We start from the raw sequence: 26,328 nt of genomic DNA, 5'->3' as shown, positions 1-26,328 counted from the left end.
AGCTACATTCTGATATTTACAATCAGGTCTTTATTAATCTGCCATTTCAGGGCTTCATTTAGTTTAAGTAAGTATGTGGAAGGTACACAATCAGAAAAGCCATGAGAGTCTACATTACCTTAAATGTGTTTATTCTATTTGTTTTCTTGAGTTGCTTTCCACCTTATTACCTTTCAGCTAGTTACAATTTTTTTTTTTCAACACACAGCTCATGTGTATTTGAGAAGGTTGACTTCCCTCCCTCCTCTGTGTATTTATTCATAATGAGGCTCCTCGGTACCCCATATGTACCTCTTTCAAAGATTTGTGGCACTTAACCACGTTCTGGGCTAGTATTGTTCTCTCTTCCCCTTTAGACTATAAGTTTCTTAAAGATTGGGTTTATAGCTGATTGTTGCCTTCTCTTATGCCTAGCATATTTTTATATATTGTATATATTTGTACCTTAAAATTTTTATTTTGGTGGAAATCGTTGTTGAAAAATCTATTATATACTTTAATGCCACCTAAGGATGGGAGAAAATTTGAATGTTTTCTTTTGGACACAAGATAATCATTGTGCTCTCCAGTTGTTATTTTTGACTCTTGAGGTATTTGGGATTATATCTCCTTCTACTAAACACCTCAGAGCATGCAACTTCTAAAACGTGATTTCAGTATTCCCTTTGTTGGTGCTGTTGTTGTTTTGAGACAGTGTCTTGCTCTGTCGCCTAGGCTGGAATGCAGTGGCACCATCATAGCTCACTGTAGCCTCAAACTCCTGGAGCCAAGCAGTCCTGCCTCAGCCTCCTGAGTAGCTGAGACTATAGGTGCATGCCACAATGCCTGGCTAATTTTTGTTGTTGTTAGTGAGATGGGGTCTAGCTATGTTGCCCAGGCTGGTGTCAAGTTTCTGGCCTCAAGCAATCCTCCTGCCTTGGCCTCCCAAAGTGCTGGGATTACAGTTATGAGCCACCACAGCCAGCCTCAGTTTTCCTTTTTGAAATTATTTTGTATCTTCCTACTTGTTCTAACTGATGCTGGTCTACTGCTTGGAGGCCAAAACTTCACTTTATACAGTTTATCTGGGAGGGGAATTGAAGGTCTTTTCACATATCTACTACAGGCTGAGCATCCTTTGTGTAAAATTCTTGGGATCAGAAGTGTTTCAAAATTCCGAGTTTTGGGGATTTTGGAATATTTGTGTATCCATAAAGAGATATCTTGTGAATGAGACCCAAGTGTAAATATGAAATTCATTTGTTTCAGATAGACACATAGCCTGAAGGTAATTTTATACAATACTTAAATAATTTCGTGCACTAAAGTTTGTATACATTTGAACCATCAGAAACCAAGAGTATCAGGTGTGGAATCATTTCAGCACTCAAGTTTCAGATTTTGGAGCATTTCAGATTTGGGATTTTCAGATTAGGGATGCTCAACCTGTAGAATGCAAAATACATAAGCTTTGTGACAGGTTGTCATGTAAGAGCACTTTTAGCTCAATGGCCAAGCCTCGAGTCAGCAAGTAGCCAGATGTCTGCTGCATAGAGAAGTATGTGGTTGCTAGGTGTCTCTCCCATCAACCACAAGGACTCTTTCCCTAACTTCCGTGATAGAAAACATTTTAACAGAAGCAATCACCCTCATTCTTCACTCACTCAGCTCTGACAGCACCAGTCTCTAAGCTAGGCATGCACTTGCCTCAGAGCCTTTGCACTTTCCATTTTCTCTGCCTAGATTGCTCTTTTGCCAGATATTCTCATGGCTTGCTCCCTCACTTCCCTCCAGTTTTGTTTTTTTTTAAATATCGCTATCTTTCAGATGCCTTCCCTGACCACTTACACAAAATATTACCAACCCTCATCTTCAACCCACCATCTCTCTCCAACTTATCCTGTGTGGTAGATTTTTATAATAATGAATCATGCCTCCCTGTGTCCACACTCCTATGCAGAGGGAAATTTTTGCTTTTGTCATCAAAAGATAAAGTGCATTTTTCCATTCTCTTGAATGTGTTCTGGCTTCATGACATGCTTCAAACAATAGAATGTGACACCGTGATGGGCAAACTCTAGAGCTTTGCTGTCTAACATAGGAACCCTTAGGCATATGTAACCATTTGTATTTAAATCACAATTAGATAAAATTTAAAATTTAGTTCCTCAGCTGTTCTAGTCATATTTCAGATACTAAATAACCATATGTGACTAGCAGGTACCATATTGGAGAGCAATTAGAGACGACATAGGGGGAAACTGAGGTACCCCAGACAATAGGCAGTGATGATTTCCAGACATGTGAGTGAGGCTGTTTTGTCCCGCCCTCCCCATCCAAGCTGCAGGATGACTATAACCTCACTAGTAATCCCAGGTGGTACCAGCCAAAGAACAGGTCAAATTGCCAACCCACAGAATCATGAAAAATAATTGTCATTGTTTTAAGGTATAAGTTTTATAAAGGTTTGATACACAGTCATGATAATGGAAACACCCTTCAATTCTAATGACTGGCAGCAATTTGGAAACCATGCCCTGAGGAGTTACCTCATGGGTGAGGATGTCACAAAATGAGGAAGACGGAGTGAATCCATACCATCCATGACAGTCAGATCAGTTTCTTATTTATCTAAAAAGAGAAAAGGATATTTGCTATTACTAAAATTAAAACCAACAGCAGACTGAAATACTTATTAATAGCACAGACTTAGTTTTACATCAAAAAATTATTACCAGTAATTTGCAAAGTAGATAGTTTAAAAATACAGAACTAACTGGAATCCATTAATTATTTCAGTTTAAGATGAACAGATTGGGTGACTTTGTTATATCTTGCTCTGACATATTTTGTAATATTAAATACATAGTATTTAATTCCGAGAGCATTTCTTCCATAATTTATTATGCTCAAGCATTTATTGAGTGGTTTCTGTATATGTCTAGGCAGGTACAGTAGAGGATTTCAAATGATTAAGACCTGAACCTTACCATGCAAGAACTCACAATTTAATGGAGCGGACAGATGCATGGTCAAAATATTTGCACATTAACACAGTACAAGCTCTGATAGAGGAATGGGAAGTGCTCTAGAAACACTGAGGTGGGAGCAGCCACCTTGTTATTGCACATACTGAACACACAGAATGAGCTCTTACTTTGCATATGCATTGGGGATAAAGACTAGAAAAGAAACAAATTAGGCCGGGTGCAGTGGCTTACATCTGTAATCCCAGCACTTTGGGAAGCCAAGGTGGGTGAATTGCCCGAGCTCAGGAGATCAAAACCACCCTGGGCAACATGGTGAAACCCTGTTTCTACAAAAATATAAAAAAAAAATTGGCCAGGCATGGTGGCGCATGCCTGTAATCCCAGCTACTTGGGAGGCTAAGGCGGCAGAATTGCTTGAGCCCAGGAGGCAGAGGTTGCAGTGAGCCAAGATCATGCCACTGCACTCCAGCTTGGGTGACAGAGTGAGACTCCATCTCAAAAAAAAAAAGAAAGAAAGAAACAAATTACCTAGAGAATTGTTTTGGGTAAAAAACAGAATTATTGTTTTATTTTAATAATAACCTTATTGAGATAGTATTCCTGTATCATAATATTTACCCATTTAAAGTGTGCAATTCAGGGGCTTTTAGTATTTTCACAGAATTGTGCACCATCATTGCTATCTAGATTCATAACTTTTTTTTTTTTTTTTTTGAGATGGAGTCTCGCTCTGTCGCCCAGCCTGGAGTGCAGTGGCGCAATCTCAGCCCACTGCAACCTCTGTCTCCTGGTTCAAGTGATTCTCCTGCCTCAGCCTCCCAAGTAGCTGGGACTACAGGCACCTGCCACCACACCTGGCTAACTTTTGTATTTTTAGTAGAGATGGGGTTTCACCATATTGGCCAGGCTGGTCTTGAACTCCTGACCTTGTGATCCTCCCACCTCAGCCTCCCAAAGTTCTGGGATTACAGGCATGAGCCACCGCGCCTGGCCCATAACTTTTTTATATTCCAAAAAGAACATCCATACCCATAAGCAGTCACTCCTATCCCTCCGTCCCTCCCCAGTTCCCCAGCCTTAAGCAACCAGTAGTCTACTTTCTGCCTCTATAGACTTGCCTGTTTGGGACGTTGCATGGTAATGGAATCTTACACTATGCCCTTTCATGTCTAGCTTCTTTCACTGAGCATGTTTTTAAAATTCTTCCATGTTATAGCATATATCAGTATTTCATTCATTTTTATTACTGAATAAGATGTCATTGTATTATGGATATATCACATTTTGTTTATCCATGCAGCAGTTGATGGATATTTGGGTTGTGTCTATCTTTTGGCTATTATGAATAAGGCTACTATAAACATTCATGTACGAGTGTTTATGTGGACATATGTTTTCCTTTTTCTTCAGTATATACCTATGTGTAGAATTGCTGGGTCATGTTGACAACTCTGTGTTTAACATTTTGAGGACATGCCAAACTGATTTCCAGAGTGGCTGTGATATGGTTTGGCTCTGTCCCCACCCAAATCTCACTGAATTGTAATAATCCCCACGTGTCATGGGAGGGACTCAGTGGGAGGTAATTAAATCATGGCCGCAGGTTTTTCCCATGCTGTTTTTGTGATAGGGAGTAAGTCTCATGAGAGCTGATGGTTTTATAAAGGAGAGTTCTCCAGCACATGCTGTCTTGCCTCCCGCCATGTAAGACGTCCCTTTGCTCCTCCTTCGTCTTCTGCCATGATTGTGAGGCCTCCCCAGCCATGTGGAACTATGAGTCCATTGAATCTCTTTCCTTTATAAATTACCCAGTCTCAGGTATGTTTTTATTAGCAGCATGAGAATGGACTAAAATACAGGCTGCAATTTTACCATTCCACCACCAAGCATCAAGGTTCCTGTTTCTTCACATCCTCACCAAAAGTTGTTATTATCTGGAACAGAACTGTTTTGAATGAAAATATAAACTCATTAAAACAGAAAAATTCCAATTATATTATGTTATATGCATTTAAGGTGGCCCATATATCAGTCACGTGATATTAGAACTTAAAGCTGAATGCCACTTTGTAGCTCTGTGTACAAAACAGCTCATTGGAGTCTAATGATCTTATCATTAATGTTCACCAGGTGGTTGGGAAATGCAGGTTTTCTTTTATGTCTAATTGAGAGAGTTAAAGTGTGAAATAATTATATGTATAAAACTGTTGAAAGTTAAATCTATTTCTGACATACAATTAAATATAATTGAAATAGGACAAATTGAATAACAAAATTAAATTTACAAAATATGATATGAATGGAAATTATCATATGTATGCTGCTTTGTAGGATATTTGGGTGGTGCGTTGGCATGAGGGCCAGAACCCCATATTTGTACTTACTTGGCGTGGTTCCCACCTGCCCAGGCTTGCCTCCTGTACTTCCCTACATTGGCATATCAAAGGAGTTCGCGAGACATTCTCCAGCCAGCACCCTGCACAGAGAGGATTTCTTTCTTTTTTTTTTTTTTTCTGAAGCACTGGAGTTTAATGTGGTTAGGAAGCAAAATACAATATAAGACTCAGACTTGCTTTTAATGAATCCAGGAGACCTGACAATTATGTATTATAAAAAACAAAAATAAAAATCTGACAATACCCTTCAACTTGTCAGCGGCTTCCCATAGCCCATGATTGGGTTGAGTGAGTCTCAGTGCATAGGAAGCAGTGCAGTAGTCTTTGTGGCCTGACCTCCGCCCACACCTTCAGCTTCAGCTGCTACCACTCTCTGAGTACTGAAGTTTTTGTAGTTCCCTGAGGGCACACACTGTGACACTCCTGCATTCTCTGCTAGTGTAGTCCCAGCTACTTGGGAGGCTGAGGTGGGAGAATGGCGTGAACCTGGGAGGTGGAGGCGGAGGTTACAGTGAGCTGAGATCTTGCCACTGCACTCCAGCCTGGGCAACAGCGAGACTCTGTCTCAAAAACAAACAAACAAACAAACAAACAAACAAACAAAAAAAACTCCTGGATGGGTGTGGTGGCTTACAGCTGTAATCCCAGCACTTGGGAGGCCAAGGCAGGTGGATCACCTGAGGTCTGGAGTTTGAGACCAGCCTGGCCGACCATGGCCAACATGGTAAAACCCCATCTCTATTAAAAGTACAAAAATTAGCTGGGCGCAGTGGCAGGCACCTGTAATCCCAGCTACTCGGGAGGCTGAGGCAGGAGAGTCACTTGAACCTGAGAGGCAGAGGTTGCAAGTGAGCCGAGATTACGCCACTGCACTCCAGCCTGGGTGACAGAGGGAGACTCCATCTCAAAAAACAAAACAAACAAAAAAAGGAATGTTTACAGCTCCCATATTTACTGATTAGATTTGGGTTTGGGAAATATCTTGACCACTAAAATTAAAAAAAAAATTGCTATATTACCTACTGTTTTTCACTATTTTTTAAGTAACATGATTTTTCATGTCATTATTATATATTTTTAGGTGATTTTGGAAGTAAATGTTAGGAATATTTTTATTCCTCTAGAGCTTCTTGCTCTAACAACATAATAATCTAAGTTAAAGAACTGGCTCAAGACTTGTAAATGTGTATTTTTTTGGATTAAAAATCTTTTTTTGTATCTCTTTTTATTTCCATATGTTAAAACTTTAAGTGCCAGATGTATATAATCTTTTTTTTTTTTTTAATTTCCTGAATGTCACATCCTGCAATTTCTTCACAAGCTGCGTTTGTTAAATAGGAGATGATGGAAGGTTTGTTATCCCCCCAACCCCCCACCCCCCACCCAGGAACATCGTCATTTAATGCTCATCAGTGATAATCGCTGTGCGAATTTAGTTGATTTGTGCTTGCTTCGCTGTCAGTCTTTGGTTTTACGGATCTAGGAAGGACATATAAATGTACCTTTGCATTTTAGAGGAAGTTTTATTTTATCCCGTATCCTGTGTTACATCACTATATCTTAATTGTGGATTTTTTGGTTCACTTTGCTCTTTCATTTTAAATTTTTTATCAAAGTAATAATTGTATAGTTTAAAAGTCGAATAATATTTACAATGCTTACAAACAAAAAATAGCATTTTTGTCACTCCATCTCTCACTAGTTCTTGTCAGCTCTTCTCATCCCTCCCCACCTGTGGAGGTTAAGCTACACTTTGGTTAGTCCAAGCGCACTTTCCAGTACGCTTACCATGTTATGACTTATCTCCTCTATACACGTGTAGGAAAATTATCAGTAATAGTGGTTTCTAGAGTAGTACTTGAGGAGGGTGACGGGTGGCGTGTGCATGCTTCATTGCCTTATTCAGTCAAGCACTTTACTCTTGATTTACTGCTAAATCCTCCTTGAATCTTTAGATTTCCTAAAGGCTATCATGAGATTTTCCGGATATAGAAAATGTAGCCCATTAGTCTCTGTCAGCTTCATTACCAGTGCTTTTTTTGTGTGTGTGTTGCTTAGATCCATATTTTTATATAAGGTGACTATTCTGGTATTTCTAGATTTTTTCATTCTTACCTTTTATTGACTACAGAAGAAAAGGATCTAGCCTTCAAATACTGCAGCATCCCAACATAGTGATGTCAAATACTACTAAAAATTTAGTTGTCTTCAAAAGGAAAGATTTTATTCATTCTAAAATATAATGAAAGTTCAGTATTTTAGAAAATAAAAGTCTGACTTTTCATAATAGGTTGCCAGGGAACTACACTGAAAGCAAAATATTAGAGCCAGTAGGTGGTTATGTGTTTAAGAAGATAACAATATTAACAAATTCCATTTGGCAACAGCATTAAAATTGCACCTGAGAAAATCTTCATTTACTCTTATCTTGCAGCAGTCACTGAAGGAGTTTTGTTGTTTTTATAGGTGCAGGGGTGAAAGTTTAGCTCCACTTCAAAGAACAAAGGTGCTAAAGAGAAACTATTCTGAGAATCATAGATTTGCATGAAAAACCTCACAAAAGAAAAATAGCCTCAGCATGAGAGATGGAACATATTTTAAGATAATTGGAGACTGTTTTGTATGTGCCCTCATTGGTTTAGTTTTGATTTCATGTATGTACTTTGTTTCTGTCGCTTCATTTTTTTCGTAATGTATTCTAAATAATGTAAAACCCTTCTGAGGATCTTATTGCTACTTGTGAAATTACCTTTCTCTGTATCATTGGAAGTAATTTTTTTGTCAGTCAGTCTTACAAGAAAAAAGTATCTTAGCAAAGGCTATTAGATTTTATCAGTCTGACATTAGTGAAAAGCCTAAAAGTACATTTTGTGTAAATTCAAATACACTGTAACAATTTCCTTTAGGTGAATATTTTAAAGCTGTTTCTTTTTTTGTATACTTAAGTTTTACAGAAATTATCTTTTTTCCTTTGTATTTTTCTTCATATCTGTAAAATTTACATTTTGGCTTTTAACTTAGCTGAAATGCTTGCTGTTAGTCATTTTCTTGCTAAGTGTGGTCAGAAGTGGTATAGTTGAAGATGTCCCATAATTTGGTGAACACGTGAGGTTACAAACTCAACTTTGCTTCTCTTTTGAAAGGCCCTGAGACGGGAGTTAAAGGAGAAAGAATATTCCGTCCTGAATGCTGTCGACCAGGCCCGAGTTTTCTTGGCTGATCAGCCAATTGAGGCCCCTGAAGAACCAAGAAGAAACCTACAATCAAAAACAGGTGAGACTGGTTTCTCCACTACATCATAAAAACACATGCTAGGAGAACAAAAACCCCAAAATCAAGTAGGAAATTTCCTTACAGCATTTTAGGATCCAATATTTAAATCTTTTCTTCTAAGTGTTACTTTATTCAAATATGTCATTAATTAACACATATCTAGATTCTTAAATTAAGAAAATAAAATTTTTGTATACCTCAATATCAATTTTAAAGGAAATTAACTGCAGGAAAAATGGATTGTCTAAAAAGTATACCGTAACTATAAAAATAATTTCTATAAGAAATAAAAATTTATATTTCTTATATTTAAACAAGTTACATGATAAATAATTGCAATAGTAGAAAGTTATTAAAATATAGTAAATATACAAAATATTTCAAGATTTATAAATAAGATTACTTTTGATAATGACACACCAAAGTCCTTTCTTTTACAAGCAGACAACATTTCTTTAATTTAAAAATAATACCCTGTAGTGTTTATTTACTTTGGCTTAAAACTTAAACAATAACTACCTTACTAGCAAATTTACTAGAAAAAAAATATTTCTTATATTTAAACATGTTATGTGATAAATAATTGCAAGTAGAAGAAATTTATTAAAATATAATAGTAAATATATAAAATATTTAAATATCTATATGTAAGGTTACTTTTTAAAATGAGACACCAAAATACTTTTCTTTTACAAGCAAACAACAACATTTGTTTAATTTAAAAATAACCTGCAACATTTATATACTTTAGCTTAAAATTGAAACAGTAACTACCCTACTAACAAATAGCAATATATCACATAGTAAACTTAAGAGAAAATGCATAATGAATTCTGGGTCCTATATATATCTGTATTGTGATTTTTCACTGCTGACAATAAAATCATTCTGATGCATTTTTTAAAATAAACATACCATTCAAAATGGTTTCTCATCATTCACTTCACATAGTAACAGCAAACCTGAATGATTGCCTCATGCTGTGTCCAGCAGTATAAATCATGAACATTTATTACTTATAAGGGAAGCATAGTTGGAAAATGCTTTCTTTGACTCTAACTGGAACTGGATCAGACATATGGACAGGTAGCCATTTTCCTACTGAATCTTACTCAAGGAACCTTCTTCAGTCCGAGTAAATTTCCCATCAAGACCATAATCTTTTTGACTCTGAAACTAGTTGTATGTATGTGTGTGTATGTATACACACACGTACGCACACACAGAGCACACTTAACTTGTCTAGCATTTCTTTTTGTTTTCTGCTGTTGGTATCACTGTCTTTACAGTTAGCCTCCTAGAAAGCTAAGTCATTGTTGAGTCTTCCACTTTTCACCAAATCCAGTGGTCTACAAATCATTCATAATTATTATTTCTTTTCTTTTTCTTTTTTTCGAGACAGAGTCTCACTCTATCACCTAGGCTGAAGCCTAGTGGTGCAATCTCGGCTCACTGCAATCTCTGCCTCCCAGGTTCAAGCGATTCTCATACCTCAGCCTCCCATATAGCTGGGACTACAGGCATCCACCACCACGCCCAGCTAGTTTTCGTATTTTTAGTAGAGATGAGGTTTCGCCATGTTGGCAAGGCTGGTCTGGAACTCTTGGCCTCAAGTGATCTGCCTGCCTCAGCCTCCCAAAGTGCTGGGATTACAGACGTACGCCACTGCACTCAGCCTTATATTTGTTATTTCTATCTTTGAAGAATTATTCCATCTGAGTACTCCGTTATATATATATATAATATATATAGAGAGAGTATACACACACACGTATATATACACACAACATACTCATGTGCACACACATACTGCCATTAATTCCACATTATCAGCCTTTTGTGTGTAGACTTGGAATAGTTTTAGGCAGAATCCGTTGCTACTTTTGGTAGCATTGGTCCCATTGCGTTGTTCTGTCATCTGTGTGTACCACGTAGTATTTGCCCATATATTCTGTCTCTTCCACTTTAGTCTACTACTGATAAGTAAATTTTATCATATAATCATATTCATGTTTCTCCCCTGATTATATATCTTTCTTGACTTTACATTGCGTACTGAAAAAAAATCTTGGCCTCCAGCATGACATATTTTATGTTATGTTATTTTATTTTATATATTATTTTGAGACAGGGTTTTGCTCTGTTGTCCAGGCTGGAGTGTAGTGGTGAAATCACGGCCCGCTGCACATCGGTGTCCCGGGATCAAGTGATCGATCCTCCCACCTCAGCCTACTGAGTAGCTGAGACTACAGGCTATCTTTTTTAAAAGTTTTTGTAGAGATGGAATCTCATTGTGTTGCCTAGGTTGGCCATGAACTCCTGGGCTCAAGCCATCTTCCCATTTTGGTCTCCAAAAGTGCTGAGAATATAGCCGTAAGCCACCGTGCCCAGCCTAGCATAATATTTATTTTAAAAGTCTTTGGATCATCACCTTGAATACAAACATGCAGCAATTAGGCGTATAATTGAGACTACTGATTAAAATACACAAATGTGATTTCTGTGCACATATGTTGCACTCTGAAGGTATCATTTGCTGAGCTTAGGGCTATTTTGAATATAGCACATTTGATCAAATGGAGCACAATCCTTGTACATTACTGCCGTTTTGAAAACATACTGCTTTCAGCCGTGCGCGGTGGCTCACGCCTGTAATCCCAGCACTTTTGGAGACCGAGGCGGGCAGATCACGAGGTCAGGAGATTGAGACCATCCTGGCTAACACGGTGAAACCCCGTCTCTACTAAAATACCAAAAATTAGCCAGGCGTGGTGGTGCATGACTGTAGTCCCAGCTACTCAGGAGGCTGAGGCAGGGGAATCACTTGAACCCAGGAGGCAGAGATTGCAGTTAGCCGAGATAGCAACCCAGCCTGGTGACAGAGCATAACTCTATCTCAAAAAAAAAAAAAAAAACTTTACAATTGAAGCCCTCCTGATTTTTCAACAAATTTTTTACTACTATTTTTATAGTTCCATAACCAATCTATACTATCTACTTCCTTTAATGATTTTGGAACTGTCTTGTCATGGATGTGCTACCTTCTCTTCTTTCATCTTTTGAAGTTCTTTCAAAAGAACATTTTAAGTCTTGCTTATGTCCTTCATATACAATATTAGAATGGTTAAGAGCCTTAGAGATGAACTAGTCCAAGGCTACTCACTTAACAGATGAGAAAACTGAGGTCCATCGAGGAAAAATGAACTGCTCAGGTCTCAGCCCAGTCCTGTTGGATATCTAACATATGCAGCTTTTATTTGTATTGATTTTCAGATGTTAAAATTTTCTTACTTGCCCTAAGTTGAGGAATCCAGTTTTGATCATTTTACAACCTATGCAATGCCTGTATACATCAGGTACTCAATAAAAGTTTGATGAAGAGTACATGACTGCCTGAGTAAATAAGAGGTATAAAGAAATCCATTTATTTATTATTCTGACTTTATATACAACCTATTACAAGAACATTTTTATGAGCTAGATGCTTAACAATGATTCCTCTCTCACCCCTCCCCCCACCACCATCACCATATTTAACAAGGAAAATAAGCCCACGTCTCATGTACCCCATAAATATATATACACTTACTGTGTACCCACAAAAATTTTTAAAAAAAGGAAACAAGCCCAAACTGTAGAGAATTCTTTGGAAGAGTTGAACTCATCAATACTTGGTTTTCCTCACAATCTCGAGTCTATAAAGAATAACTGTAGATGGGAGAAACTGATATTATCGGCAGTAGAATAATTGGATTATTGGTTTTTAAGACGAAATGGAAATAAATCCCAGCTTTTCTAGAATAAGCACTCAACATTTACGAAATTCCTTTCCTATATCTGTCAAGAAACCCCTGCCCCCTCCCGTCACCCTGAGTCCATTCTTCCTGCAGCGTTTGCATCTTACGTCATGCGCCTCCATCTTCTGGGTTGCTCGGGCTAAAATCCATTGGGCCTCTATTGGCTCCTTTGTCCTTTTGTCACCCAAATCCATTCTGTCAGCAAGTCCTGTCATCACTACATTCAAAATGTACCTAGAATATGATCCTTTATCACCATGTCTACTATGCTCTCCTGGTCTAAGCCCCCACTACCCCTTGGATGATCGTAGGTTCTTTCAACTCATCTCCCTGCTCTGCCTTTGCTCCCTTATTAGAGATTTCCAGCACAATAGCCCTAAGGACCATTTGAATATATAAGTCATGTCACGTGACTCAGAGAAGTCAGATTCTTATAATGGCTCACAGACTCTATGCCAGGGGGTGCCATGTTACGTTTCTGACCTGGTCTCTTATTATTGTCCCTTTCGTTCCACTCCCTGTAGATGTAAGCTCCTTGAAGACAGAGGGTTATTTTTTTTTTCACTGCTGTATTTTGTAATATTTAGAATACTATCTGGCACGTAGTAAGTGCTTATTACATAGTGTTTGAATGAATACATGCATGAGCTGAGCACTGTCCAAGATGGATAAAGAAGTATAAGACATGTTCCTGAGGTTTCAATTTAGTAGGAGATCAAAACTAGCACAGAGAGCGAGAAAGCAAGCAATGTAAAAGTGTCCATACTCATGCGTGTGTCCTGAGGATTCGAAGTGATGGAGGCATTCCAGGAGAGAAGGACTCTGAGGATCAGAGTGGAGAGGTTGATTCCTGAGCTAGTCTTAGAGGTATGGACAGGTAGGAAGTGATTAAGTTCGGGAAAGACAAATGACCATGCTGGGGGACAGGATCCTTAGCAGAACAGCTCAGCCATAAGGAAAGAGCAGCTGTATTTTGGGGAGTCAGTAGACAGCCTGGCCTGGTTGCCAGAGTCTTGTGCCTGGATGGCAGATGGGGATGAGATGCTTGTATGTGCTGAATGGTTCAGACTGCAGAGGACCTGGAAAGTCAGGCAGAACATTGTAACTTCATACAACAAGAAAGAAGGTGCTAGTACAGTTTCGTTTTTTTAAGCTTGGAGGAAACAATAAGAAGTTCACTTGTCTCATCTTATCCAATTTAAAATCTACCTTCAGTCAGCTTTTCTTGTCTCCTTGCTTCCCTAGAACTTTGCAAAGTTTATAAAAAGCTACTTTAAAGCAGTACAAAGTGTTAAATCACTAAAACTCCACATTATTCTAGACTCTCCTCAGTGATCAGACATTTAAGTGTTAAAATGATATTGTATAATTTAAAAAAAAGTTTCATGAACATTCTAGTCATGCATCATTCATAGTGTTGGTGACAAAGTCTGTACATTTGGGCATGCATGTTTCAAATCCCTAATAAGATGTCTAGAAAGATACACAGAAAAAAAAAAGATACTGGCTTTTGAGTTATTATTTTACTGTGACATTCAGGATATTTTAAGCCTCATGTTTTTAATACTACATTGGGGGGGGGGCAAGAAAAAAAAAGTCATGTCAATTTAACTTTATGTTTGTTTTTTTTTTGGTTTGTTTATAATTAGCAATTTTCATACTGCCTCCTTTCCTGGTTAAAAATAAATCAAAGAAAACTATCCATAATAGCTTTTATACTTTTGTTGTTTACCATGACTTATGTATATCTGCTATTAGAAGTAGCAAGCATTTGAACATTAGTTATCCTGTTTGATGCCAAAGTACTCAATGTTGGAGAGGTTAGATCAGGAAGAAATCAAGTGATTTTTTTCGGTTCTATTTAATAAGCATTTTGTGAGTATGTGATGTGCACCATGCTATAAGGACATATTAAGATGGAGTCACCTCTTTTCTTTTAAGTAACCATTCTAGAAAACACTTTCCTCCATGATTTTTATCTCCAATGCCTTTTTTTCTTCCACTTCCTCTAAAATTTTTTTCTATTACTAATTATCTTACAGTGTTGTATGTATTTTTAAGTATTTAAAAATCACTATTAATTGACCATTCCACATTAGGTTCCTCCATACCAATCTTATGCTAGGCCTATTTCAATATATTGTTAATTGGCATTTCTCCATTAACATAAATCCTAAAATGATAAACCTAAAGCACAAACTTGGCATGAGGTTTCCTGGGGATAAAAACTGCCCGTAGTGCATGCCATGGGATCTGAGCTCCTCCACCTGACACAGAAGGCTGCACAGCAATTTGGCCTTAGCTTTTCCATCCGACCCCACCTTATGTGCCTCTTCACTCCACTCTTGAGGTTCATTGGAAGCCAGGCTCCTCACGACATTCTGCAGGTAGTGGTCTTCCTTGCCTTTGCCCCACTGCCCATCCCTGTTTTCTGCCTGTAGGTCCTCTGACCTGATTTCCAACGCTCGCCTCATTTGCCCACGCAGCTGCCGGTCATCCTGCCGGCTCTGCTGGGGCTTTGTGTCTTCCTGGACGCTTTCCCTTCCCGAGCTCTCTGCCATGATTCCCTGGCACCCTGTGGCCTCGCTCGCTGTGTTTTCTAATATCTGTGTCTGAAGCTTGGCTCTTCCCTCTTTTTTTAGTGACTACCCTCATTGATGGAGAATCTGAAAGAGTGTAAAAAAAAGATCTGAGCAGCCAGGATAGAGATTGTATGGAAAACATAGCGCAGATCCTTTTCTTAGATCATGGGAAAGCCACTGAAGTACTTCTCAGAGGTATTAACTTCTACTGTAGACACTGGTGCGACTGTATGAACTTGATGTCCGGTGAGTGATGGGTAAGTAGCAAAATGAAGTGACAGGACAGGGACAAAGATTTAATGGTGAGAAATGACTCCAGCTGTCTGACAGCAGTGAGGAGAAAGAAATGATAAAAAGATATGCAAGAATCCTAAAATGAAACAAAACCAGGTAGTCTTTGGGAATTTCAACAGTAAGAGAAAACTGAAGCTGTGAATTATGGTGTGTGTATTTCCGAAGACAGAATATAAATCAGTTAAGAGAAGGCATAGGAATTTATATTATATTTTAGTCAATTTTCTTCCAAAATGGTAACCATAAAAAAAAATAGGACTAAATGGGTAAAATGTAGCTCTTTGGAAAACTCAACTACTCAGATTTCTGCTTATAAATGGCTATTAAGTAAATACGATTTTTAGCTGAACTGAAATTATCTGAATCCTTGTAGAAATTTTACCAAGTTCACAACTTTGTCAGTAGTCCCTGACTTTTGTTTGAGCAATATGGAAATACTTAATTTCATTTAATTTGTATCACGTCAATGTATACATTTTCCTTTTAATGCAATTGAACTGTTTTTTATTTGATTTTAATCGCTAGTTTGTATGTGTTAGAAAGTATCACAGTACAACAGTCAATCTCTCATCCTTTGCATTGTTCTTTGTACTTTTCAAGCGACTTTCATATTCAATCTCCTGTCTATCCCAATGAATTGAGCCGATCATACAGTATGATTTTTAAAAAAAATAAAAACACAAAGGCCAAGAAGATATTATGGTGCTGACCAAAGTCATCCAGCTAATGAAAGGTAGATGCAAGAACAGAGCCCTATGCGTCTATGACAATGACTTCCTTAACCTCTGGATTTTGGCTGGCTTTTGACTCATCCTTTCAATTTTATCTCCTCTATCTGTGTTCACTGATGGCCATCTGGCCCCTAACTTCCTAGCTCCTCCTTGATCTCAATGTCTAGAGCCTCTTAACCTTGCATCCATGTTTTCTGGTCTCTCCCATGTGCTGCCAACCTCCCCTGGCTGTTCTCAGTCCCAGATCAGAATTTCTGTGTGAACCACACTGCTGCACAGTGAAGCTGTGCAAGACAACAGCCTTCACCCACCCCTACCCCCAAAGCTCCAGAGGGAATTAGGAAATATTTGTGCCTTCTCTCCTGTTCATTACCTTCAGTTCAGTTTATAAGTCAGATCTGCACAGGGGAGTTGGAGCCTTCTGTTGGTCTTCCTCTCTCCACACCACATACAGATGCAGGCAGGCAGGCACGCACATACACAAGCACCCCCCACCAAACATACTTTATGATTTAAAGCTAAGGTATCAATCACTAAGTAAAACTGCTAACAATTTTATAGGCTATTTCACCTCTAAATGTGTTTAGAAAATTACACAATTCATTGTATACATATGTATGGAGAAAACACCCGTCCTCTGCTTTTGATATTTTTAGATTAAAAAAGAGATTGTATTATTTTATTCACCAGGTTCCTCAGGAATCGTCTTTAAAAATTATTCCAGTTAAAGCATTACTGTTACTACAACTACTATTTTAATTAAGCTGCCTGAATATCATTTCCGTTTCAGTCTGGAGCAGTCAATTTTGCTTAATTTAAATATTAATAATCATAGAAAAACCCAGCTATTACTTAATTTAGTCTATTTGTGCATGCATAGTTGAGTATAGTGGGAATAGTTGTGTATGTGTGTATATGCATATACAACTTCATATAGTTGTGTATGAATGTATATGTGATGAATAGTTAATAATAATTTTTCAGATGAAAAAGTATGTATGGGTTAATGTTTTCCTCTTTGGTCCTTTGACAGATGGCTATGTATATTTAGTAGTATGTAATATTTAACTCAGGGTATACTGTTTAATTTTTAAATATTTCCTGATATTTTAGAAAGCCAAGTATTGAGTATTTTTCTTCCCTGTAAAATCTCATATATTTTGTGATATAACAAAGAATTGATAAGTGACATTCAGTCCACTCTGTCAGTCCACTTTATGCCAGTATTAGCAAACTTATGCAAATACAATTTCATAGTTATTAAATAAGTGAAGATTTGAAATTATTATATGGTTTAGTAGAAGTTACTTTTATATTCTCCATATAACTTAAGGTTACAACATTATTTTCTTGTATATAATAAAATGAGGACAAATTACACATTAGTTAATAGAAGTAACTGGGCTAGTAAAACTAATGGGTGTTTTCTCCCAGGGCTTTTGTTTTCCTCATAACAACTTTATTAATTGGAGCCTCATTCGTTGTAAATGACAGGCACACAGCTTCCCTAAGTGTAGGCATGAAGGGGAAGGCATAGGCCTCCATAACCTAGCCACGGTAGAGACATAGCTGACCACAGGGACTGGAGTACCACCCAGAAGGCTTTTCTCCATGTCTTCTTCTCTGCTTCTCTGTACAGGTTTTCATTTTCTTAGCTTTCCTATGACTGTATAGCTCACAACCTCATACCAGGAAGGGCTCACCCTTCTTTAGATTCAGAATATTCCAGGAGAGGGCTCTGGTTGACTTGGCCTGAGTAACATGGGACTCAGGGTCTGCTAGGATTGGCAGACCCTCTTCATAATATCATGCTAAATGGAGGAAGTATCCAATCCCATAAAGGAAGGGGAAAGTGGAAAATGATAGTAAATGCAGACATTCCCAACAAGCCAGCATTTCACAGGTGCTGACCATGTGCCACACACTGTGCCAGGAAACTTACCTGCCTTGTTTAATTGCATTCTCATAATAATTCCCTGAAGGGTGAATACTTAGCACCCATTCTACGGATGAGGAAACTGAGAGTCTGAGAGGCTTAGAGGCATACTGTCTTCTATGTGACAGAGCCAAAATACAAACTAAGGCTTATGTCACAAAACTTGATTCTCTTAACTGCCATAGTGTACTATGTTAAACTACTTCCATAATAATTAGTATTTGTAGATATTCAATAGAAGCATTTTATTTTCTATTTTCTTCGATTTTAAAATAATTCACACAGTAATTGAATATGTTTATAACTCTTTGCTTTTTTATTGTTGCTCTTTCTTCACTGAAATACCACGCTGCATAATGGAATCATAAACAGTTCACTGATTTCCTAACACCGAGGGAGAAGGCGTCTAGGCAATATTAGACTTTGTCTTTTTAATTTTCATATAAAAATTTGAAGTATAAGTAATTGCTTTCAGGCCTATAGACCACGAAAATAATTTCATTAGCTTCTCAAGTCCAAATTAAATTAGTAAAGTTGTAATGCATGAAAAAGCACAGAAAAATATAATGTTACTTTCTTTTCCAGTGTTCTTAACTACAGAGCAGTAATGTGATTTTTCACAAGTTAAAGTTCTATAATATCTGTATGAATATAATGCATCTAGTCTTCAACTTTTCTAAAATACAACGAGCCAGCTGAGTAAGCCCATCAATTGGGTAAAAATTTGGAAAATGGGCCGGGCGCGGTGGCTCACGCTTGTAATCCCAGCACTTTGGGAGGCCGAGGCGGGTGGATCATGAGGTCAGGAGATCGAGACCACGGTGAAACCCCGTCTCTACTAAAAATACAAAAAAAAATAGCCGGGCGTGGTGGCGGGCGCCTGTAGTCCCAGCTACTTGGAGGCTGAGGCAGGAGAATGGCGTGAACCCGGGAGGCGGAGCTTGCAGTGAGCCGAGATTGCGCCACTGCACTCCAGCCTGGGCGACAGAGCGAGACTCCGTCTCAAAAAAAAAAAAAAAATTTGGAAAATGTTTTTCATGCTAACTCCTACCATAGTAATAAAATCTCATTTAAATAAACAACAGTCTTCATGAAGAATTATATGATAAAGTTTGTTTGATGGACATAGCATTTTCAATTAATTGTTTACCATCTGTTATGTTCTCTAATCAGTGTTACAGCCATTCGTAAATCACATTTGCCTCATAAAAAGATGGCAATAATTTACACGTGTGTATTTTATTATAATCAGCATCTGAGACATTACTTTCTGATTTAGACATAAAGGACCGGAGGATAAAAGGCTCTTTTAGCGTGGTGTAATGTACTTATTTTTTGTGATTCTTGTTGTTCTTAGTAGAAAGCTGGAATCTTCCAAGAATTAGAGCTTTTGCCATTTTTTAAGAAGTATAATCCTAGCACAGGCATAAATTCTCCTCTTCAATTAAACTCATCACTTATTTTGGCAGTACATAAACATAAGCCATATTTAACTTATAAGAATGGCAGAGCATGGATAGAAAGCTCCAGACTTCCTTGTAGCTTGATCAATCACTAGGGGCTGTGTTTAGCTGGGAAGCAGCCTAGGGAGAGATGGGCAGTCGTGTGGCAAGAAATAAAAGACTTTGAATCTAAAACTCCTGTCCTTTGATTCTTGAAGGAGAAAGGGGAGAATTTTCTTTTTTATTTTCTTTTTCTAGTTAAATATATTGTACAGAGATTGATTCATGCATTTAACAAGTACGTTTTGAGTGCCTACCATTTACAAGGGGTGTGTTCTAGTTACTCGGGATACAGTAGTGGGCAAAACAGATGTTTTTTTCCTCCTGAAGCATTCTCAGCTTTTCCTCTTCTCTTTTATTGCCACCTGCCTGCCCCCAGTGACCCATCTGTTGATGTCTAGCCCAAAGGAATTAGCTTGAATAAATCACAAAACTGCCACTACTTGGAGGAAATTCAGGGATTATTCCTGAATGAAGAAAATGGAAAGATCTCAGGTTGCTTAGCGAGGCCCTGGTTGTCTGTTCCAGGGTCTCTTTGCTCTTCCTGCTTCTTTCCTTGGAGTTGCATCTGTCTAGTGGTTGGCCCCTGCTTCTTCCTCCACTCAACACTGGGCTTATTTACTTTGGCCACTTCACAGGAAGAGTAAACCTTGAATGTATTTAGACTCCAGTTCTGCCTCTATTGACTTCAGGTCAGTGGTGCCATGTAGCTCCCTCCACAGCGTGTTTTGTATTCTGAGTTCCCCTCCATTTGTGTCCCCTCTCTTAATAACTTGCATTTAATATTTGTGGAAGGTAGTCCCTAAATCTATTTACTTTTGAGGTCTTGATGTTCCCTAAATATATCTATGTTCTCTTTTCTTAAAAAAAGAAAAAAAAAGAATTTGAGAAGTCCACCGGCAGCATGGATGAATCCATGCCATCTTTATCATATCCATATTGAAAGATTTAGGCTACATATTAACAGGTGAATCTGCTCTGAGTAGCCTCTTGTTATTGTCATCCTTATAATTTATTAAATGGACATAATTAGGATCATTAATCAGCCGTGGCACTTGATGTACTTGTAATCTGGCTCATAATGAGTGGTTGTCATCAGTTATTGTACAGAGTAGGAAATGGTCAGGGCCCTCTCAAACACTGATTGAACATTTCAGAGTTATTAAATGGATCTTAATCACTTAATCAGAAAATTAGGAAATAATGTATTTCCCAATATTTTAATCAGAAACATCTTTTGGTCATGAGGAGACAGAGAGAGAAATAGGAGGGGGGTAAAGAGAGAGAGATACTGAGAGAGGGCAAGTCAAGTCTTTTCCCTTGAGTTCTTATTGGCTAATCAACGTGGTTTGCTTATGTGAAAATCTCTACAGATATCTAAGCCTCCCAGAGCTAATTATAAAATAGTAAAAAGGAATGAAAGAGTAACCTTCCTCAAGAGCCTACTGTGTGCCACACATGTGCCAGTAGCTTTCTATATATTAACTGAGGTTGAAAGAGATAAGGAATGTATCTAGGATTATGTAACTATTTAGTATTGGAACTTGCATACAATCTCCTAACCTTTTCTTCTACCCAATTATCCAGCAGTAAAAATGCCAGTTGTTAATTTTTTTTCTTTACTTGATTGTTTTAATATTTCCTTTTCATCTTTTGGTAGAATAAAACAGTAAGATTATAGATACATGCAAAAAAGCAAATAGTATAAATAAGGTATTTGGAATTACCATACTTGAAATGACTTTGTAAGGTTGATCCATTTCACAATGGTTTTTTTTTATAAGTGCTTTACGCAGATGTGAGAAGGAGGAAGAAAAATGAAGTGAAAATATGTCCACTTAAAATTGTAAAGTTGAATGTTCTCAATAAAAAGGAGCACTAAAAATTCTATTCAGTCCAACTCAATTAAGTAATTATATACTGAGGACATACCAATCTCTAGACTGGCTACTATAAAATCAATATGGAAGGAAAGAAAACATTCATGACATTGGGCTTTAAAACCTGAGTAGAAAAGCCACAATGGAGATTATAAATGTTGATATCATAATTGAGAAAAAATACAATACATATGGGAAATGTTTATTAAACAATAACACTGGGTGAATTCTAATAAATTTCTATCATTATTTCATGGGAGAAACATAGTTTCATTTTTAAAATTTAAAAAATAGCTTTGCATAAGCACTCAAAGGAAGGGTTTTTTTTCCTCTACTATTAAGATTTCTTTGAGATGTACAGAGGCTCAACCTTCTTACATAATTGAATTGAGGTAAAATAGACTCTTGAAATAAAATATTTTTCTAGCATGAGAAAATAGGGTTTGCACTTGATAAAACTGGGCTGGGCAGGTCAAGTAACTGACCTAGGGGCAGTGGGCAAAATGGGAGCAGGACTGATTCCAAATCCTAGTCTCTGTTCCTGGTCTGGCTTTGGTTTTTCACCTGCATTCTAGGGAAGTGTATTATAGTCTTTTTCCTCATGGTATAAAGGAGAGCGTGGCATAAATGCTGTGCCACTAATTTGCATATTTGAAGAAGTAAAGGTAATTGGATGACAGAAAACGTCAGGATTGGTCTTTCCCTTTTCCTCTCTTCCTTTGTCTTCTTCTTGTTTCTTCTTTCTAAAAGATAGTTATCTGTGCTCCCTTAAATAGCTTTGTAATGCAATAAATAAATTGGTATTTAAAAATTATAAAATATGAATATAAAATAAGTATAATATTTATAATACATAATATATAAATATATAATATAAATAAATATAAAAGTACAAGTAAGAGGCTAGGTGCAGTGGCTTATGCCTGTAATCTTAGCCCTTTGGGAGACTGAGGTGGGAGGACCATATGAGGCCAGAAGTTTGAGACCGGCCTGGGTAACATAGTGAGACCTCATCCCTAAAAAAAAAAAAAATTAGCTGGCCACTGTGGCACATAACCGTGATCCCAGCTACTCAGAAAGCTGAGGCGGGAGGATGACTTGAGCCCAGGAGCTTGATGCTGTGAGCCATGCTCATGCTACTGCACTTCAGCTGGGGCAACAGAGCGAGATGCTGACTAAAAAAAAATAGTTTATATATATATATATATATAATTTTTAAATATAAATATATAAAAATTATATATAATATATACGTAATTTTACTTATCTATAGTATACATAAATATATATATTTTCTTCTGAGTAGTTGAGTGTATATGTATGTAATATAATTCTACCCTCAAATTTTGGCCAGTTCAATGGGAAGACCCGAAGGGAGGAGAATGGAGAGTGACAGGGCATACACAGACACACACACACACACACACACACTTTAGAGAGTAGGAAAGTGACATAGGAAAAAAAAGTCTTCTGGTCTCAGAATTGCTAGCAAATTTATTTGGTTTTCTCCTGCTGTTTCCTCTGTCTCTAGCATTAGCCTCTATTACTGCCTTTCCCAATGCAAATTAGATTACCCTCTTGTCACCGAGCTTCATTTGCTCTCTGGCCTCCAGTATTTAGTGACTGTGCTCTGCATTGACACAAGAACCCAATGGTGTGAAAATATCCCGTGAGCTTCAGTTACATGGTCCAGAGAAATCAATTTATATGCCAGTAGGCTAGCTGCATTCCATCCTGACAACCTGTTAGAACCACCTGGGGAGCTTTGGCATCTATCTGTCCGTGCCAGACCTTACCCTTACCAGGGAAATCAGTACCTTTTGGTGGAGGGTTCCTGGATTAACAGCCTTAAAAACTCACTCAGTCCCTCACTGTGAGGGTCATTTCTAATATGACACCGGGGTTCTTCACTGGTGGAGAAGATCCTGTACTTCTACTTGTAGGTGGGCTTTAGCAGTTACCACAAATATCTATTCAGAAAATCTCAAGTAACATTTGTCCTTTGATTTTCAAATGACAGGACTTTTTTTTTTTTTTTTAAGAATGCAATCATTTCCCTTTTTTTCATTTTTTTCTGCCTTTCAGATGTTTGAATTTATTTATTATTTATTTTACTCCAAATAGTCATGCCTTCATATATCACATGTTGCTTCTTCTTATGTATTTCACAGACTTCTAGAAAGTTTTGTTTTTTACTTTGCTCTGTGCTTGGCTTAAAGTATGCATTCAGCTGAGATTGTTGCTGCACTGGGAAACTTATTTTGACTCAAAAGTGATTCGTTGATATGTTTCCTTTCTGGCAGACAGATGGTGAATTGAACATAGAGCTTTTCTTTTCTTCTGAGTAGCTGCTTGAGTGGGGATTATGTAATAAATACTGCACAAGGACTGCTCAATCAATAGATTTTTACATTAAGGAAAGATAAAAACGTCAGAGGCAGCAGATGATGTTTTGTCACAAGACAAAGAACCCATGGGCCTCCCCGTGCCAGGTTATTTAATGTCTGACAGAATGAGTTTTTACTTTATCTGAGGAAAATTACCATAATTAAGTTGTCCGTTCTGAAATGAGTAGTGTATTTCTTTTTTTACAGTAGTCAATGCTTAAGATATATTTTTGAAAAACCCCAAGTGACTTATTAACAACCACAGGTGTTTAATCATAAACGTTACCACCTCTCATGAGCCTAAGAATGATTTTTTTCATCGTAGACATAGCATTTTATATTTATATAAAATATATGCAATATAGATATTATATATTTATGATTTTTTAGGTATCTTTTTTTTTTCTGAGATGGGGTTTTGCTCTTTGTTGCCCAGCCTGGAGTACAGTGGCACAATATTGGCTCACTGCAACCTCCGCCTCCCGGGGTCAAGCAATTCTCCTGCCTTAGCCTCCTGAGTAGCTGGGACTACAGGCGTGCGCCACCATACCCAGCTAATTTTTTTGTATTTTTAATAGAAATGGGGTTTCATCATGTTGGCCAGGCTGGTCTCAAACTCCTGACCTCAGGTGATCCACCTGCCTTGGCCTCCCAAAGTGCAGGGATTACAGGCATGAGCTACCACACCCAGCCTAGATATCTTGAAGGTATAAGGATTTAAATAAAGTTTGCCTTTTTAATGATACCCTGGCCTTCAGAAAGCTGCTTTCTCAAGAAGCCTTTGCAATCCTGACATGTTGCATGTTTTAGGGCTTTTCTCTGGGCTCCTAGAGGGTTACTTGAACCTGTTTCTCTAATTCACTTATTTTTTTATTTTTTATTATTTTTTTTGAGATGGAGTCTCAACTCTGTCACCCAGGCAATGGCACTGTGTCGGCTCACTGCAACCTCCATCTCCTGGGTTCAAGCAATTCTCCTGACCCAGCCTCCTGAGTAGCTGGGATTACAGGTGCCCACCAGCACGCCCGGCTAATTTTTATATTTTTAGTAGAGATGGGGTTTCGCCATGTTGGCCAGGCTGGTCTCCAACTCCTGACCTCAGGTGATCCACCCACCTCAGCCTCCTAAAGTGCTGGGATTACAGGCATGAGCCGCCACACCTGGCCTCTAATTCACTTATTTTCTTTATTTATCTTGTACTGGTATATTCAGCCTATCTACCGATTGTGATGTTTTCTCTTCTTTCCTTCAGTTCAGCTGCCAAGAGATTTCTGAAGTTTCCCTGTAGACTTCCACCACTTAAGCAGCACAACTTGTAGTTCTGTGGTTGCTAAATATCAATGTCTAGAATTTTTTTGAAATTTAGAGAGACAAACATATGTGTTCTGTCACCTTTGACTTGGCTTTTATATAATATTTAAATAAAGTCAGGCAAACCAATTTACACTGAGGATGAAAGTTACAGTTTAGGAAAGCTTGCTTCTGTGCATTTTATGATGAAGTTCATCTTATGATGATCATTTTCCAAGTGATTTGGAACATTTTGAGGTGAAGTGGAAATTGCTAATGTGATGTGTACTGAAAGATGAGATGTTATCACAAAGAAGAATGTGTTCTCTGTCTCAAATTAATGTACAGTTTATGTCGATTGCACTGCCTCTTTATTTGCAGTGGACAGTTGGATACCACCATCAAATCAGCTAGATAAGAAAGGAGGTGTTTTAAGGTGTAGAAGATAGTGAGGCCCCAGGAGTGTGGAGCCATGCTGGAGACCTTTCTAAGCTGTCTTGAGAATTTCTCCTCAGTGTTGACTGCATTCCTCTGCCCTTGCTTTACCAGCTCCCCATCTCTTATATTTCTGACACTTGGCTTTGAACTTGACTTTGATTTCTGTCTGTATCCTTTGCTTCTCCTCTGGACTGTTCCAGCCCACATCCTGTGGCCTGTCCATGTGTTAGGCCTGCTACCTGAAACTCTAAGTTTATTTCAGGCATTGTGGAAGCCCCCTTGCTCTATTACAAACTCGGGATGGTCCTTGAAATCTTGTTATCTTCCTGCTAAAATGTTTGTGGGCTGCAGATGATGCCCTTTATTAATAAAACTAAACTGCTAAACAGCCTTAGAGAGATGATCACTATCTAAGGTATGTTATTTGTCTTGTTATTTATTTTTAGGAACACAATAAATCAATCTTATTTTCTGAGAGTTTTTGCTTATAATCTATAGTCATTCTTCATTAATTATACTTACCATTTCTCTTGAGAATACTGAAATGAAAAAGTGTCTTTGGATTTTGTGTAACTAAATTTATGATAAACAAAAATTGGTTTATTTCTTGTGTTATCTTCTTACATTTCAGTGGCTTTACAAATATATTAAAATTCAAAAACTGGGTCAATTTATTAATCTCAGTAACTGTTTTATTCTCCTTTTGAGTGTATGATTAGATATAGCAGAGAATTCATGGATGAAGTATGGAGAAATTTTTTCTTACCCTGGACAATTTTTACCCTGGAGTAATTTTTTCTTACTTTTTCTCTGTATTCCTCAGTAACGATGGTAACACTCACACTTGGCTATT

The 26,328-nt window shown here is 37.8% G+C and overlaps 1 protein-coding gene across 8 annotated transcripts in view; it reads left to right on the top strand.

Moving 5' to 3' along the window:
* The window catches only part of LOC116463082 (utrophin), a 565,754-nt gene that overhangs the window by 436,200 nt on the left and 103,226 nt on the right, over positions 1-26,328 (top strand). For all 8 annotated transcript variants that reach the window (XM_032146039.2, XM_032146038.2, XM_032146037.2 and 5 more), the window contains one exon: positions 8,509-8,638. In XM_032146039.2, the coding sequence (XP_032001930.1) occupies positions 8,509-8,638 (130 nt within the window). The remainder of the gene's footprint in view (positions 1-8,508; positions 8,639-26,328) is intronic.

The sequence above is a fragment of the Hylobates moloch genome, unplaced genomic scaffold (genome assembly GCF_009828535.3).
Source record: "Hylobates moloch isolate HMO894 unplaced genomic scaffold, HMol_V3 SCAFFOLD_27, whole genome shotgun sequence".
Taxonomy (NCBI): domain Eukaryota; kingdom Metazoa; phylum Chordata; class Mammalia; order Primates; family Hylobatidae; genus Hylobates; species Hylobates moloch.
Note: the sequence above shows the minus strand (reverse complement) of the source record. Positions and strands in the feature narration are given on the sequence as shown.